The sequence below is a fragment of the Eumetopias jubatus genome, unplaced genomic scaffold (assembly GCF_037043125.1).
Source record: "Eumetopias jubatus isolate StellerSeaLion01/CBP00866 unplaced genomic scaffold, mEumJub1_p1.0 scaffold_2, whole genome shotgun sequence".
NCBI lineage: Eukaryota > Metazoa > Chordata > Mammalia > Carnivora > Otariidae > Eumetopias > Eumetopias jubatus.
Window position 1 is genome coordinate 55,481,481 of NW_028274808.1, and position 16,861 is coordinate 55,498,341.

Below are 16,861 nucleotides of genomic sequence, written 5' to 3' on the forward strand. Positions count from 1 at the left end.
TCGCTGTGTCTCTCTGTTAAAAAAATAAAAACAAGTGTTAAGGCTTTGAAACCAGATAATAATAGCTAATATTTATAATACCCTGACTATATGCCAGGAACTATCCTAAGCACTTTATGTATATTCATACAATCCTAATAAACTCCCACAAAATAGGCACTATTATTTTCCCCAATTTGCAAATGGGAAAATTGAGGCACAGAGTTTAAGTGACTTTCTAAGGTTATATGAATAATTTGTAGTGGAACCTAGATTCACAACAGACTGGTCCACCATACTATATTCATTCAGATGAGTAGATTGTAACATCATTCTATTATGAAAATAAGGAGCCCTCCCCATCCCACCTTTCCTCAGATGTGGGCTCAATTATGGGCATTTCAGAATCTTAAAAATGAGAATTGCAAAAACAATTAGTGGATTTAGTTTAGAGTCCATCCTTCCTTTAATCTCAATTCCAGGACATAGTGGTCCACAAAAACCATTCTCTGTCCATTTTCCTGCAACTGACTGATTCTAATGAATGATATGCATTTTCATAGTACTTGATACTTTTTAAATCTGCTTTCACATGGATTAATTTTCATGTACCCAAATGACTGGCCTACTAGGGATCTGGCTCAGATCAAGTATTTATCATGTTTTCCATTGAATTATAAGTGGATTTTTAAAAAAAAAAAAAAGTTAGATTCTGTCCAGAAATGAAGTATATTCCAAGATCCCTGTGAGACTGTATCTTAGGCTTCCTTTCTTTCTACTCACTTGATCTATCAGGCTGTAAAGAGTTTTGCTTTCAATAGGCAATTCTATAGTAGAATACACTGCCAAGAAAGATATATGTGCTGGGGTGGTTTTTTATAATTGGATAAGTGACTTCAAAAAAAAATTGCTATATATAGGCAACTAGAGACCAAAATAAACCTTTATGTTTCCTTCCACAGATAAGTAAACTCCAAGTATTCCCAGCATAATTATAACCAATATTCAAGCACATACTCAACATATAACTATAGTATATGATATTTTAGCTATTATGTTATTATATCTTATAAACAATAAAATCAAGTAATTATTTCAAGCATGCAGTGTTTGGACTTAGAAACGATTACGAGTACTGAAAAAACCCAATGGATTAAAATACAGTATTTTATTTTTTTCTCACCTAAAAAACAAGCAACCCAGATTTAAGATATACATAAACTTCTCAAATTTATCCCTAATAAAATTTGAATATTTATACAATTTCTACAGAAACATACAGCGTATCAAAATCTGCATAAATCAAATTTATAAAATGTGTAGAAATGCATAGTGATATTATCAACTTACAAAGCAAGGATATGGGAATTATTTCCAAAGCAGCCTACAGTAGAAAATAGTCATATGGCAGCAGCTTCTGATGTTTTTCATGTTTGGTAAGGTTTCTGATTTCAATATATAGAATCATTTTCATAGAGTACCAACGAATTGCACAAAATACCCATTTAAAATTTACACGCACAGTTTATGTGCCACCTTTCTTAGGTCTATGCATAGTTAACAAGGTTATAATCTATTCAACAAGGAAAATGGAGCCTATTTGCAAAGACACAAGTAATTAAAGTACCAATTCTCTTAGTTTCCTTTTATAGTTGATTTATTTTGCAGTTGTATAAGCATATATAAATGTATTTCTTTTTAAACATCCCTAGAGATGCATGAAAGTTAAAATGGCTGATCACAGATCAGTAGCAAAATATAACTTGACAAGTCAAAATTACAAATAAAACTCTGTTCAGGATGTTTAACTCTGACTCTCCATATTTAAGAGCTAAGCTTGGAAGAAACAAATTTGTAGGCTTTTCTTCTAAACAAATGTAGATTTTTTTTCTTTCCTTTTTTAAGCTTTAATTAAAAATAGTTCCCTCTGGCAATAGTTTGTGAAATTCCTTTCTTGTAATGATACCATGATTACAGGATCAAAAATGCGTAATTTCCTTGCCATTCCCCACTTCATCAGCTTTTTCCCTCTCTCTCTTTTTTTTTTGTTGCACTCAGTGTAGCATTTTAATCTTTTGGGTAACAAAAGACTATGACTTAGAAATTAAAATTTAATTGACCACTTGCGCTATTTGGTTTTCCTATAGTAGGTACTATCTTAATAAATGTTGAAATCCAAACAAGCCTTCTTTTCACTGGAAAAATACTAATAGAAATATGCTTCCTAAAAAAAAAAAAGAAACACTAGGGAACTAACACCTAACCTAACAGAAGTTTATATCTGTTCATGAACTGTATTTTTAAATAGCCTTTTTTTTTTTTAATTTAAAAAAATGTGCAGGGGATTTCATTTGGATGAAGACATACATGAAACATCCATTCAATCTTGGCTTCAGAGGTTCCACAGCTTAGGTTGTAATGCACAGGAGTTCTGTAAGGATTAATCTAACAAGGGCTTGGAAATTCTTACCTTGGTCAGAATGAACCCTGGATGTGTTTACAGTGGTATTTTGTTGTTTTTGTTACCCCCACACTTCAAGGTTTCAAAACCGAGAATTAATTTTCTGTAGTGATAGGTATAAGGGAAAAGTAAATCCCAGATGTCAGTTGACAATTTTTCTCTAGTTGGTAGACCCCCTTTGCTATCTTAGGAGTCAGTATCAACAGAGAGCGTTGGGCAGGCCAGCGAGTCAGGGAGTTAATGCCATACAATTTTCAATCCTATAAAATAGCCTTGGATGTTCTATACTGTCTTTTCTTTTTCAAGCCATACAACATTCAATATCAGAACAAATGGTAGCACATAAAGTCATTTTTGAGTAGTGAAAGTGTTCCTCATACAGATGACAATTCCATCGTTACCATCCTATAAATTTCATCAAAAGCTCTTGAAATATATACTGAGAAATGAAAGAGGCACTAAATGTGTTGAAATTCACCTTTCAAAAAAGCAGCATGACTGTGAAGGAAGGCCACCTTGGCTAAGAACCTGTGGCAGTGCTTCATAAAGATGTAAAATTAAATAAAGACACAACAGGTTGATAATCACCAAGTTATATATGAAAGTCTGGTTACTCCAACCTTGTTTTCAAGTGTGTTTAAAAAAAAATAAAATAAAATCAAACTGCCTTTCAGACCCCTGAGTGTAATCCCAAAGAAGACAAGGATGCTTTTAACTCTGTTCTAAATAAAACAGAGCTAAATGCACAAATTACCAACATCATCTTAAAACAAAAAAAGATGTAAACATCTACAAAGTTTAAGGTAAAAGCAGTTTTGTAAACAGTAACTGCAGATGATAATGTTATTGTAAAATCACAGTTTATCAACGTCCTTCAAACTGATCAGGAGGTTCTGGGTTTGGAACTGTACAGAGTTAATAACAGTTGCAGCAGGTTTCAGGCGGTTTTCAGTCCTGTATAAATTTATATGTCAGTAGGTAGGTTATTGGTTTCTTTCATTCTTTCTAAACGCTATGGATGTTGTTCATTTCCCACTTTTGAGTCATTTTACTGGAGTCACAATCGGAGATGAACACTTGATGGAGGACGTCTGAACGATCTAAGCACTTTCCTGAAGGAATGTGAGTAAATCTGTGCAGGCTCTGGAAAACAAAGGACAAAGGAATTTTAAATTTGTACTTCTTTTGGTATCACTGATATTCGAAGTCATTACCTGGCTTTTGCAAGAAGAGAATTCCAGCAGATAGGACAGGCTTAAACCAACCATACCTCAGACTTTGGATTTTTCCTGATTTATCAGTCTTCTGAGTCCTTTTATTGTTAAGTCATAATGTACTGCCGGTACCTCAAATTCAATGGTATAGAAACTTCATTTCATTGTCTTCCCCTCCAAACCTACTTCTTTCTTCAGTTCCCACCCTGGCTAATGGCAGTACCATCCTTCCAGGCCTCAGGACAGAGGCCTTTCATGCTACACCTTCCTTTATTCATTCAAATTGTAGCAGTCATTGAGGACTGATATTTGCAGTGTCTCTGATCTATAGCCTTTCCCAGACTCACCGCATATGCCTTAGTTTAGCCCTCATCCTCTGTTGTAGATGTCTTCAATATAGCTCAGGGCGTCTCATATGGTAGTCCTCAGACTATCTAAGATTGGGTCTGTAAGGCCAAAACTATCTTTATAATACGAAGACCCCATTTGCCTTTTTCATTGCACGGACATGTATACTGATTTTGCAAAAGCAATGGCAGGTAAAAATGCTGGGGCCTTAGCATAAGTCAAGCAGTGACATAAGTGTGCTAGTAGTCTCAGTATTCGTGGCCATACATCCATAGCTAAGAAAGAAAATGCTAGTTTTACTTAAAGGTGTTCTGTGATGAAACAGTACAACATTAGTTTTATTAAATCCTGACCCTTGAGTATACTTTTTTTAAAAAGATATTTATTTTAGAGAGAAAGAGAGTGAGAAACTACTGTGTGCAAGTGGGGGGAGGGGCAGAGGGAGTATATCTCAAGCCGACTCCTGGCTGAGCACGGAGCCCAGTATGGGGCTTGGTCCCATGACCCATGAGATCATGACTTGAGCCGAAACCAAGAGCCAGACGCTTAACCGACGGAGTCACCCAGGCGCCCCTACCCTTGAGTATACTTTTAAAAATATTCTGAGATGAAATATAAAGTGTGCATAAAGCACTTCCACATAGTGAAGTACAGTGGTTATCTAGAAGGAAAGCACATGAACATTTGTTTGACCTGAGAGTCCAACTAGCTGCTTTTTTCATGTAATGTCATTTTTACTCGAAAGGACAACTCTAGACAAACTATGGTTATTCAAACTTGGGACTGGGCAGACTTTTTCTAGAAAATGAAGTAAGCCTGTCACTTAAAAAAAAAACAGCAACGCTAATCTGACACTATTTGTTGCCACTGATAGAATTTGACTTTTCAAGCAAAAATTAGAGTTGTGGAAAACTTGTACCCACCACCATGAACTTGACAGCTTTACCATGAAAATCAGTGGTTATATTTGTGATTTTTTGACACTGTTTAATGCAATGTGTCAACATTTGGATGATCTACAAAACTTAGTGAGCCAATATTTTCCAAATAAGCAATGCATGATGTTACAAAAGCAGACATGAGTAAAAGATCCTTTCAGAGTTTAAGACAGATCAATGGATTTTAATGTAACAGAGGGCAAAATGTTCACTGATATGGTTTCAGATTCTACACTGCAAAAAACTTATAAGAAACGACCAGTTACTTAGCTGTGGTGTAGCATCAAAGAAGAATACAATTATCTGAAGAGGCTATTAAATTAATCCTCTCTTTTCTAACCACATGTTTGAGGCTAGATTTTCCTCATATACTTCAACTAAAACAACATATCACATCAAATTGAATGCAGAAGCAGTATGAGAATCCAGCTGTCTTCTATTAAACCAGACATTTAAAGGGATTTGCAAAATTATAAAACAATGATAATGTAGTAGGGTTATCATTAACTTTTACATGAATTAATGCATAAGTGCAAATATAATACAATACAAATACATGCTTACAAAATTTCTCAGGTTTAATTTGCAATTCAGAAAATATTTTTAGCTATGACATAGATAAATTAAATCTGTTGCGGGGTTCTCAGTAATTTTCAAGAGTGTAGAGAGAACCTAGAGACCGGAAGTCTGAGAACTGCAGACTGAGCTGATCTGCTTATCAGTCCATACTTCACAATGTTCCTGGAGTTATTTTCCTAAAAGTATCCACTGTTTTCCTCTCACTGGAATAAAGTCATTCACTCTCCAAAACTTACAAAATGAAGTTCAATGTTCTTTCATGTGGACTACAATTTAGGGATACCAAACTAAACATGAGTCCTAGAGTTTTCTACACACTTTCATTCCACGCCTTTGCTCACCCAGTTTTCTTGTTTATCCTCTACAAAAAACCTTTTTCTATCTCAAGATCTGGTACAATGATACTTCCTCAATGAAACTCATCCTATTAATCTCTCCTCTGTTAACCTATGGCATTTTATTTACTTTCATTTCTGCAGTTCTTTCTTTTCTGCCATTAGAGTATGATGGGCTTTGGCTTCTTTTTGAAGTCACCACATCATCGGGCCCCAAGAAATATTTAGTAATGTCTGATGCACAAATGTGTACTCAATGCTGTGGCTTTTAAAATATCTAAAATATGTACATTCCATTTTTTTTTATCCATTAAACTACTTCTGGATGGTAGTTTCTGGTCTGCCATACCCTTCTTTTACTATTTTATTAGTACTGTTCTCACTGACCCCCATAACACTTACTGCTATTATTCATCTTTCTTTGTGGAAATAAATGCTCTGTTCTTCAGGGTTTGTGTTAACCTTCTCCTTTCTAACATGCTATAGGAAAAAAATCAGCACCTGACACATACTTACCACTTCATAGTAATTATCCATGAATGATGATAACCGGGAATATTAAGCGGGTCATAATAACATCACTACCTAGCAAGTCAGGGCTTGCATGACAGACACGTTATGATCACGACCACTAGATGAGTAAATAAAGTTGAGGGTTGCCAGGTTCTTTCAGTTTGGGGCAGCTTTCCCAGCTTTATGTTTCACAATAAATTGATTTAGTCAAGTCTAGACACTGAAAATTATACATAAATACATTAATATGTTGGAATCTTCAACTTGGCAAAGAACCTGGAATATTCACAGCTGAAAGAGAAAACCTGCTCCCATGGTGTCAAGGGAATAACTAAACATGACCTTTAAAACAGTATTTATCCAGTTATGATAAAGAAGTTGGGAAGGCCCAGACTTCTAAGTGTTGTGTGTCTCTATCTCCACCTGCTGGACAACATGAAATATAAATGCAATATGACTGCAATTTTATATATATGTATGTATATAAACACACACACACACACACATATATACATATATCTATATATACATATATATTTTAAGATTTATCCATCTAAATTCCAGGTGGTAGGTATTATTAAAATGAAATAGCAAATAGTATTTCAGGAGACGAAATGCACAATACCTTAAAGTACTGCCATTCCTTAAATTCATTTAGATTACAGTGTGTAATCATAACTTTGGATCCATCAGGCCCCTTTGTCAAACATTGGTCATACTGCATGAGTTGATTAGCTTCGTTGATTCGAAAAAGCTATTAAAAAAAAAAAGAAAATAACAAGGCACCTTCTCTGCTGATATACATTATTTAAAAAAAAAAAGAAACTTAACTCATAATTAAACTCAATGACTATCTTATTTTCCTATAATTTTTCTGTATGTTCAGAATTCTATGTCCAAAGATAGAAACTATATTCATTTTCATATTAGCAAAGACTCCTGCTAACACTTAAAGGATTATGTTCTTTAGCCTCTTAGATATAGAATGGGTCATTAACACATATTTATTATGTACTGACAGTGTGAGCAGATGAAAACGTGGAAATAGAGCTGATGACATTTGACAATCTAAATTAGAGGCAAGAACAATACCCACATTAAGGAAGTAAGAAAATATATTAGTGAAATATACTGTACTGGCAGTAACAGCCTAGTTAATTTATTAGGGGGAAATGTGGAATACTGAACAAAATTTGCAAATAAAATTACTACAGAGCTAGGCTTACATGGTTATATACTCACATAGGAATATATTCTAATCTCTTAGATCAGAAATAAATTCCAGATTTGGATTGCTTGTGTGAAAACCCAATACTGCTATTGTCCCCCTCATCTAAGTAAATGCTTTAGCACTTTCAGGTTTTTTACAGAATGCTTAACTTTACTCAAACAAAATCATCAAATTAAAAAGCAAATGAAACCCCCTGATCATTAAGACTAGCTGCTCTAATAAGTATGGTTATTTACCTGATTCCCTCCCATCCTGTGGCAGGGTCCTAGCTCAACAAAGCCTCCGTTTGTCTTCCCCATGCTATCAATGCAGTAGACAGTCTCAAGCCCTCTGATCTACAAAAATGAATGAACCAAAAAGCAGGCAACAGTTTAGCTTTAGTGAGCTCTAGCAATAGGGGAAGAGAGTTTCATGCTAAATACTGCAGTTCACAGTGGAAGTCTGGGTACGTGTAATGCTAGGTTAAGACGATCTTGTCAGTCTTTGAGTAGCTCAGAGTATGCCAGTCGTCTCTGAAATCATTTATGGTCTTGAAGTCCACACTGCAATGGGCTTACTCCAACTGAGAGCACTAGTCTATAGATTTTGATAAAATACTGCAGAAGAAAAAAAAAAGATATGAAATACAATTCCAGGTTCATGAGAATTCATGTGGATGAGAAGAAAACAGAGCACAGTTCCCTAACCCCAGTGGTAGCAGACACTGGCCCTAGATGTCTAGACCAGATTAAATACGTAAGAAATGGCTGTGCGACAATTTTGGCAGCTGTCTCCAAGAGGCCCAGGGGACAAAAGTTAGGGCAGATGGGCCAGGCAGTGAGACTTTCCTCTGATATGAATAATGTGGGTGAGAAGCAAACACAGGGGTTCATCTTTGGAATGCACATTTTCCTTTTTCTGGACATACTACGCATTTGTTAACTAAATTATGAATTACTATAGTATTTGGATAAAATATTTATTCTTTCACTTGGTCAGCAAATATTGACTGAGCAACCTATGATGATAAGTGCTTTAGAAGACACGAGGTGAGAATCAAGTCATGGGCCAGGGCCCTCACGTCTGTAGCGAGACTGAGAGCTAAGCGTCCAGCAGGATAGAGGGATGGGCATGCGGAGAAAGGAGCCTCTCGCCCTGCTTGGAGGAATGCTGAAGACTGTTCCCAGGGAGACATGGGGTTTATAAGGGTTTACCTTGCAATGTGCAGGGAATGCTGAGAAGTGAGGTGTAATGTACAGGGGCCAGAGTGGGGATAGAGGTTAAAGTGAAGATATATTTAGGGATGAGCTTATAAAGGGAGAACAGAAAATTCCACCTATTCATTCACTCGTGACTTTCTTTATTCATCAAATATTTGGTGAGTACTTGTCCAGCATGTTGTAAGGCTCTGTTACACCAGAGAACAAAATAGATAAAAGATCCTTGCCCCAGCAAGCTTACATTCTAGGGAGGGAAAGACAGAATATAAGCAAAAAACATACCATGTTTGGAAGTGGTAAGTGCCATGGAGAAAAGAAAAAGAAAAGCAAGTTCAAGGTGGGGACTAAGAGGGCTTTGGGGACAGCAGGCAGACTCTCCCTGAGAAGGTAACATCGGAGCAGTGTTGAGGTATACACAATTGACCCCTGAACAACGCAGGGGTTAGGGATGCCAACCTGCTACACAGTCAAAAACCTGTATGCAACTTTTGGTTTCCCCAAAACTTCACTACTGATAGCATACTATTGACCGGAAGCCTTACCAACAACAAACAGAGTCAATTAACACATACTTTGTATGTTATATGTATTATATACTATATTCTTACAATAAAGCAAGCGAGAGAAAAGAAAAATGTTAAGGAGATCATAAGGAAGAGGGTCGCCTGGGTGGCTCAGTCGGTCAAGTGTCTGCCTTGGGCTCAGGTCATGATCCCTGGGTCCTGGGATCAAGCCCTATGTCGGGCTCCCTGCTCAGCGGGGAGCCTGCTTCTCCCTCTGCCCCTCCCCCACCCCCACCCCGGCTCATGCGTGTGCTCTCTCAAATAAAATCTTAAAAAAAAAAAAAAAAAAGAAAATCATAAGGAAGGGAAAATACATTTCCTATACTGGAAGAAAATGCGTGTATAAGTGAACCTGTGCAGTTCGAACCCATGTTGTTCAAGGGCCGGCTGTATAAATGTCAGGCCCGGCGTAGAGGCTGACTTTGCTTTCGGGCAGAGGGAACAGCAGGAGCGTGCGGGTAAATGGGGGAGCGGTGGGGCTGGCACGGAGTGGGGAGAGAAGCAGAAGGAGAGGCCAGAGAACAACGGGGCCAGATTGTACAGTGGCCTCAAGGCCACTAGGAAGGGCTCTGCCTTCACTCCACCGCCCGTTTCTAACAGAGGAGTTACATGACCTGATTCACAGTTTAAAGAGATCACTCTGCTGCTTGAGAACAGGCTGCAGGGAGGCAAAGTTAATCTCAGAGATGTAGTGGCTTAAAGCACAGTAAGAAGGGTTCAGATCTGGGAACTGGATGTGAAGTGCGAGAGAAGAGGAGACAAAGGAGTAGCCAAAGTTTTTGGTCTGAGCGATCCGCAAAGACTGGCTGGGAGGGGAGATAGGGAGCTCAGTTTTGGATATGCTGAGTTTGAAGTCTCTGTTAGACAATCCAGTGGAGATAACAAGTAGCATGTTGGAGGTACTTGTCTGGGCTCCAGGAGACAGATTTGGGCTAGAGATAGAAATGTGAGAGTCGTCGGCATGTAGATGGTTTCAAAGTCAGGAGACTGACCAAGAGGAGTCACCAGGAGGAGTCATTCCTTTTATGTAAAAGGCACTATATTAATCAGGTGTGCTTGGAGATTTAAGAGTACCAAAATCTGGTCTGGACTTCCAGGGGCTCATGGTCTAGTTGGGAGTCACACACGGTTTGCTACACTAGAACACAGAGGTGAGATAAGAGTATGGGAGGGCGGGGCTGGGGGGGGGATGGTATTAAACCAAGAGGTGAACAGCATAAGGGTCGGTTTCTTTTATTCCCCAACTCTAAATGTTGGAATCCCTCAAGGCTGGATCCCGTCTTTTATCTGTCTCTATTTTCTCCCTAGGTGAGTTCATTCGGTTTCATGAAACAATGAACCTGCCGATGGCTCCAAATGTACATTCCTCTTTTCTGGGCTTCAATTTCACAGCTGCACCTGGCCGTCTAGTGGGCACCTCACACGACCAGAAGGCCGAGAAAGAACTTGCCGTTCCCAACCCTCCCCCCATCCCCTCCACCAGCACCCCCACCTCAGCGGCTACTCAAAGGAAAACCAAAACTAGTCATCTTGGCCCACATCCTTCACACCCCCATCCATCAGCGATCTGCCTCCAGAAGAATTATGTGTCTCACGTCGGTCTGCTTCTCTGCATTCCATTTTTGACTTCCTGGTCTCAGCTCCCATCGCTTCTCACCGGAACTACCCTACTAGGTTTCCTAACTGGCATCCCTGTTTCTACTCTAAACCCTCACAACAGGGTAATTAAAAAGCAAAGCATAAATCAATTTATGTTACCTCCTTAAAACCCTCCCATGGCTTCCTACACCCACAGGATAAAGGCCTCCCTCCTCATTAATCTCCTCTTTTCTGATTATCACAAAGGCAAAGCATTTCCTGACTCAGAGCCTCCAACCTCACCATTTTCTCTGCTTGGAACACTCTCTCTTGGCTCTCTGGTATATCATTCAGATCTCAGATTAAATGCCACCTCTTCAAAGAAGGCTTCTGTAATCTGTCCCTACATCCTCCTGAACATCACCTGTTTATTTCCTTTGTAGGCCTCACCACCATCTGCCATTACCTGTCTTGTCTTCCCTGTTGTTGTCTCTTTCCCACTAGCCCAAGGGGATAGAACTTTCCCCTGATGAAAAGGACATGCCTGTCTTGTTTCATGTCTAGAAGAGTGACTGGCACACAGCAGGCCCTTGACCAGTAGCTGTTGAATACGTAACTGAGCAACAGTACCTAGGTTTGAAAGTTCATGGCACGTTTAATACACGTGCATAAAATCAGAAATGAGGTTACAAAGGCAAGTCTGGAAAAACAAATGACAACACCAATCAATGCCTTGGCCTGATTTACTTATTTTCAGTTACCATTAATTCATTCATTCATTTGACAAGCATTGTTTGAGTGCCTATTGTATATGTGGCTCTCTGCATTAGTCCATTGGGACACAATGGTGAACCAGCTCCTGAGCATGGAGACTGGCTGCTATGAGAACCCATGGAAAGATCAAGAACTCAGTCTTTGTATTGTATATGGGGGTCTCTGCATTAGTCCAATGAGACACAATGGTGAACCAGGCCCCGAGCATGGAGACTGGCTGCTATGAGAACCCATGAAAAGATCAAGAACTCAGTCTTTGTATTGTATATGGGGGTCTCTGCATTAGTCCAGTGAGACACAATGGTGAACCAGGCCCCGAGCATGGAGACTGGCTGCTATGAGAACCCATGGAAAGATCAAGAACTCAGTCTTTCTGACTGGGTGGGGGATGAATAAGAAAGGCTTTTTAGAATTGGTGCTTTCTAAATTGAGAGCAATAGGATAATTGGAATTAGCCAGGAATAGGACTTGGAGGGAGGGGCAGGAGGAGCTGCAGGGAGTGGACGTCATTCCAGGACGGAGAGCCGTAAGTCCAAAAGCTGAGAGCAGGGGACACAGTGGTTGGGTGGGGGTGGGGGGCATCAGGGGAGGTGTTAACGGTCTGGTGGAAAGGTGGGGGAGGTTACCATACAGTTTTTAGAGAAACTTTGCCCCAAGAATTCTTCTCTTTCACTCACATATTTCCATTATCTCTCTGCCTTCTCCCAAACTCCGTCCCCAAACACACACATTTTGAGACCTAAATACTGGCCAGTACTTACTTCTCCCCATTCGACATTTTTGGGTGGCAAAGGGTAATGTGAAGTTATGTCATAAGCTATTTCTTCCATGAACCATTTGAAACTTTTGCAGTTGTGATCTTCTCGAAATTTTTTCAGCTCAGATATATCTCCATATGGTAATGCCTTTGATTCAGGACGACTAGCATAGAAGTAGTCTTTGTATTCATCCCACCAAACCTCTACAACTCTAACATAATTCTGTGAAAAAGAAGATACTGTTAGAAAAAGAAAAATATCTGCAATGCCATAAATAGCCCATCTTAGACACATGAAATATGACCAACATATAACAAACTCATCTCAATAGGACCTGATATTTAATTAAACAAATGCAAGTGAGCTAATGACCCGAATATGTCAATTGCTAAAGATAAAATATCATGCATGTTCAACTAAGAAGTGACGGACGCAGAATCTGACATCACCGAGCTGTAAAGATCGTATATTCTAAGATCGTATGTTCTATCCACCGTCTACAGGAAGAAGGTGAAGTTCAGAAAGGGTTCAGGAGAGGCTGGCTGGACATGGATGCTCCTTTACCCAGAATAATCTCTTTCTATTAGAACCACACTACGAGCATGTGTAGGGAAAAGACTCATTTCAGAAACCATCACAAAAAAACAATAGCTCTGTTTGCAAGTGGCTTTTTGGGTCATGCTATGACTATAATAGAAACATTTGCTATCACCCAGAATTAACCGGATATTTTCCCCAGTTGATGCATTTTAAGGAAAAGCAATTAAGGAACAATAAAATAAGCTGATACTGTGAAAATTGACAAAGACCTGTATTCTAAGGTTTAATGGAATGAATGCAGGCGGACACGAATATTATGACAGATTGAGTACATAATCTAGTCCCGGCAAATTTTCTCTACAAAAGGCCAGAGAGTAAGGATCTTTGGCAACAGTGGGCCACGCAGCCTCTGTAGCAACTACTCAACTCTGCTGTTGTCATGAGAAGGTAGCTTACACAGCACGCAGGCAGAGGGGTGTGCTGGTGCCCGCTATCACTTTATTTACTAAAATGGGCTGGATTTGGTCTAAAGGCCATCGTTGCTGAGCCCTGATTTACATCAGGAGTAGAAAACATCTTGTGCAGCAGAAACTAATGATGTACTCCATGTTGGCTAATTGAATTTAAATTAAAAAAAGAAAACACCTTGCGTTCAGGTTAAGATTCTCCCAGGCTACAGGGCGCCTGGGTGGCTCAGTTGGTTAAGCGACTGCCTTCAGCTCAGGTCATGATCCTGGAGTCCCGGGATCGAGTCCCGCATCGGGCTCCCTGCTCGGCGAGGAGCCTGCTTCTTCCTCTAACCCTCCCCCCTCTCATGTACTCTCTCTCTCTCATTCTCGTTCTCTCAAATAAATAAATAAATCTTTGAAAAAAAAAAAAAAAGATTCTCCCAGGCTATGACTACCAAAGGGTGAACACAGGCATGCTGTTGCAAAAGCCCCTGGGTTCCAAAAAAGTTGTATGTGGTAGTATCGCACAAGAACACATAATGTTATTGCTAAATAGTCTTAACTTTTGCAAAGTCATCCAAAATTAGACACAGCCCAAGTCTTCTAGATACTAATGAACGTGATGAATTCAGTGCAGACACATACGGTTACAGCAACACAAAGAGGGAGCATTTCATTGTTTGGGAAGGAAAAGGCCAGAGGGGCAGCATGGAGGGGCCCAGGACAGCTCGGTCTTGAAGGAGTGGTTCATTATGTGGGAATGGCATTCAGGGTAAAGAGAAACCCAAAAGAAGTGTGACATAGCATGGTGCATTTGGAGTCCTGCAAGTAGTTTTCCACAACATAGCTTGTGTTTTGTGAATATGAAAAAGCATTTAGTGTCTGGTATATACCAAGCACTCAAAAAGTGTTAGCTATTATTATTATTCTTTTTTAAGGACTTTGAATTTTATCCTTTAGCTGAGGGCCATCAAAAGGCTTTGAACAGGTACAGACATCAGATTTAATTTTCAGGGGAGTAACACTGGTGGTGAATGGAAGATGGACTGAAGGGGGTTGTAGCTGATGAGAGACAGCCAAGTAGGAGGCTATTTAATATCCATGAGAGAGATTCGAGCACCTGCGCGAAGCACAGAAAGGAACGGATTTTAGAAATAAGTATGAGGTAGAATCTTCAGGGCTCGGTAAGGTGGGAGGGAAGGGAGGAAGACTACCCTAACACCCCCTCTAAGTTACATTCATGGGCAAACAGAGAATGCAGGAAAAGGAATTGCTTTTGGGAAAAAGTTAAAAGTTCAGCTTTGACTACATTGAGTTTGAAATGCCTGAGGGTCATCTAAGAAGAGAATTCTAGGGGACAACTGCCTATCAAAGTCGGAAGCTCCAAGAAGACAGACGAGCTGGATAAATAGATGTAAGCCATTGGAACGCTGTGGTTGCAGTGGATGATGGAGGGGGAAAAAAAGTGCCTGGCACACTCTAGGCACTCACGAATATTACATTTTTATGTCATTTTTATGATATGTACAGTTAATTTTTAGAGTGGATAAAGATTTCCCTCTCATCTCTTTTCCTTTCCCTTGTAGCACAGGCCTTCATGAATCAATGTGACTTTCCATTAATTCTTCATGTTTATGGGTCCAACTCCAAGGGCAGGTTCTTTTCCTGCAATGCCAGTCTGGCCTGGTATTAATTTGGTGCTCTGTTTTATCGCGGATATTTTAATCTCATCTCCTCTTGTAGCTGGGGCTCCATTTGGCCATTTCTATGATAATTTGGCTAGTTAGGAACCTGTGTTCATGCTAAGACCTTTCCATCTCTGCTTCTATTATCTATTTCCCTTTAAGGAACATTTCCAAGTTGCATCTGCAGCCAATAATAAACTTCCTTCTGCTTTTGACTTGGTTTAAGGGCTCCAGAAAATGAATGGAATCAGACTCCTATGCTCTCAGAATTTATGAAAGCAGCCCAACTAAAGAAACTTCAAAGTTGCTCAGTCCAGAATAGAGGACTTCATCTTCCTAGGAGTGGGACATCTGGCCTATATGTGAGGCTTTTTTGCTTTGTCCCTGGTTTGAGGGACAAAAGATACTAATCTTTTGCAAGCATTGTTCAAAAATTTGATTTTGTTTACTGCAGAAGCTCCTAATGATTAATTTTTTTAGACCAAACAAAAATAATATTTTACTCATGTGAAAATAGTAGAAGCTGGTATTTTCCTTTCAACTACTTTCCTATGGAGTGGCGGTTTTTTTTTTTTAGTTTGTCTGAGATGTCTCCTCACAGAGAACATTCAATATAGAAATCTTAAATCAGAATGGGATACAACGAATAATCTTAAAAAATAATAAGATCCCTGATAAACATAGATGCAAAAATCCTCAACAAAATGTCAGCAAGCTGAATTCAACAATACACTGAAAGGATTATACACCATGATCAAGTGGAATTTATTCCAGGGATGCAAGGATGGTTCAATGTCCACAAATCAGTCAACATGATACACCACATTAATAAAAAGAAAAATCATATAATTTTCTCAATGGATGCAGAAAAAGGATTTGATAAAATTCAACATGCATTTATGATAAAAATTCTCAACAAGGTGAGTATAGAGGAAACATACTTCAACATAATGGAAGCCATATATGACACGTTCACAAGCTAACATCATACTCAATGATGAAAAGCCAAAAGATTTCCACCTAAGATCTGGGACAAGGATGCCCACTCTTGCCACTTTTATTCAACTTAGTGTTGGAAGTCCTAGCCATGGCAGTCGGATAAACAAAGAAATAAAAAGCATCCAAACTGGGAAAGAAGAAGTTAAACTGTCACTATTTGCAGATGACAGGACACTTCTACATAGAAAACCCTAAAGACTCTACCAAAAAGCTATTAGAACTAATAAATGAATTCAGTTAAGTTGTAGGATATGAAATTAATATACATAAGCCAGTTGCATTTCTATACACTAATAATGAACTACTGGAAAAAGAAATTAAGAAAATAATCCATTTACAATTGCATCAAAAAAAAATCTAGAAATAAATTTAACTAAGGAGGTGAAAGACCCATACTCCAAAAACTGTAAGATGTTGATGAAAGAAATTAAAGATGACACACAAAAAAATGGAAAGATACACCACACCATGGATTGGAAGAATCAATATTATTAAAATGTCCATACAACCCAAAGCAATTTACAGATTCAGTGCAATCTCTATCAAAATACCAATAGTATTTTTCATAGAACGAGAAAAAATAATCCTACAATTTGTGTGGAACCATAAAAGACCCTGAATAGCCAAAGCAATCTTGAGAAAGAAGAACAAACCTGGAGGTGTCATGCTCCCTGATTTCAAATTATACTACAAAGTTATAGCAATCAAAACAGTATGG

General features: G+C 38.8%; 1 protein-coding gene across 2 annotated transcripts in view; it reads right to left on the bottom strand.

The window, feature by feature from the left end:
- Positions 1-1,154: 1,154 nt before the first annotated feature.
- GALNT7 (polypeptide N-acetylgalactosaminyltransferase 7) overlaps positions 1,155-16,861 on the bottom strand; it is a 148,049-nt gene continuing 132,342 nt past the window's right edge. For both annotated transcript variants that reach the window (XM_028114274.2, XM_028114275.2), the window contains exons 9-12: positions 12,474-12,692; positions 7,835-7,933; positions 6,993-7,121; positions 1,155-3,583 (exon numbers count right to left, since the gene is read on the bottom strand). In XM_028114274.2, coding sequence (XP_027970075.1) covers positions 3,446-3,583; positions 6,993-7,121; positions 7,835-7,933; positions 12,474-12,692 — 585 coding nt within the window. In that variant the 3' untranslated portion in view covers positions 1,155-3,445. The remainder of the gene's footprint in view (positions 3,584-6,992; positions 7,122-7,834; positions 7,934-12,473; positions 12,693-16,861) is intronic.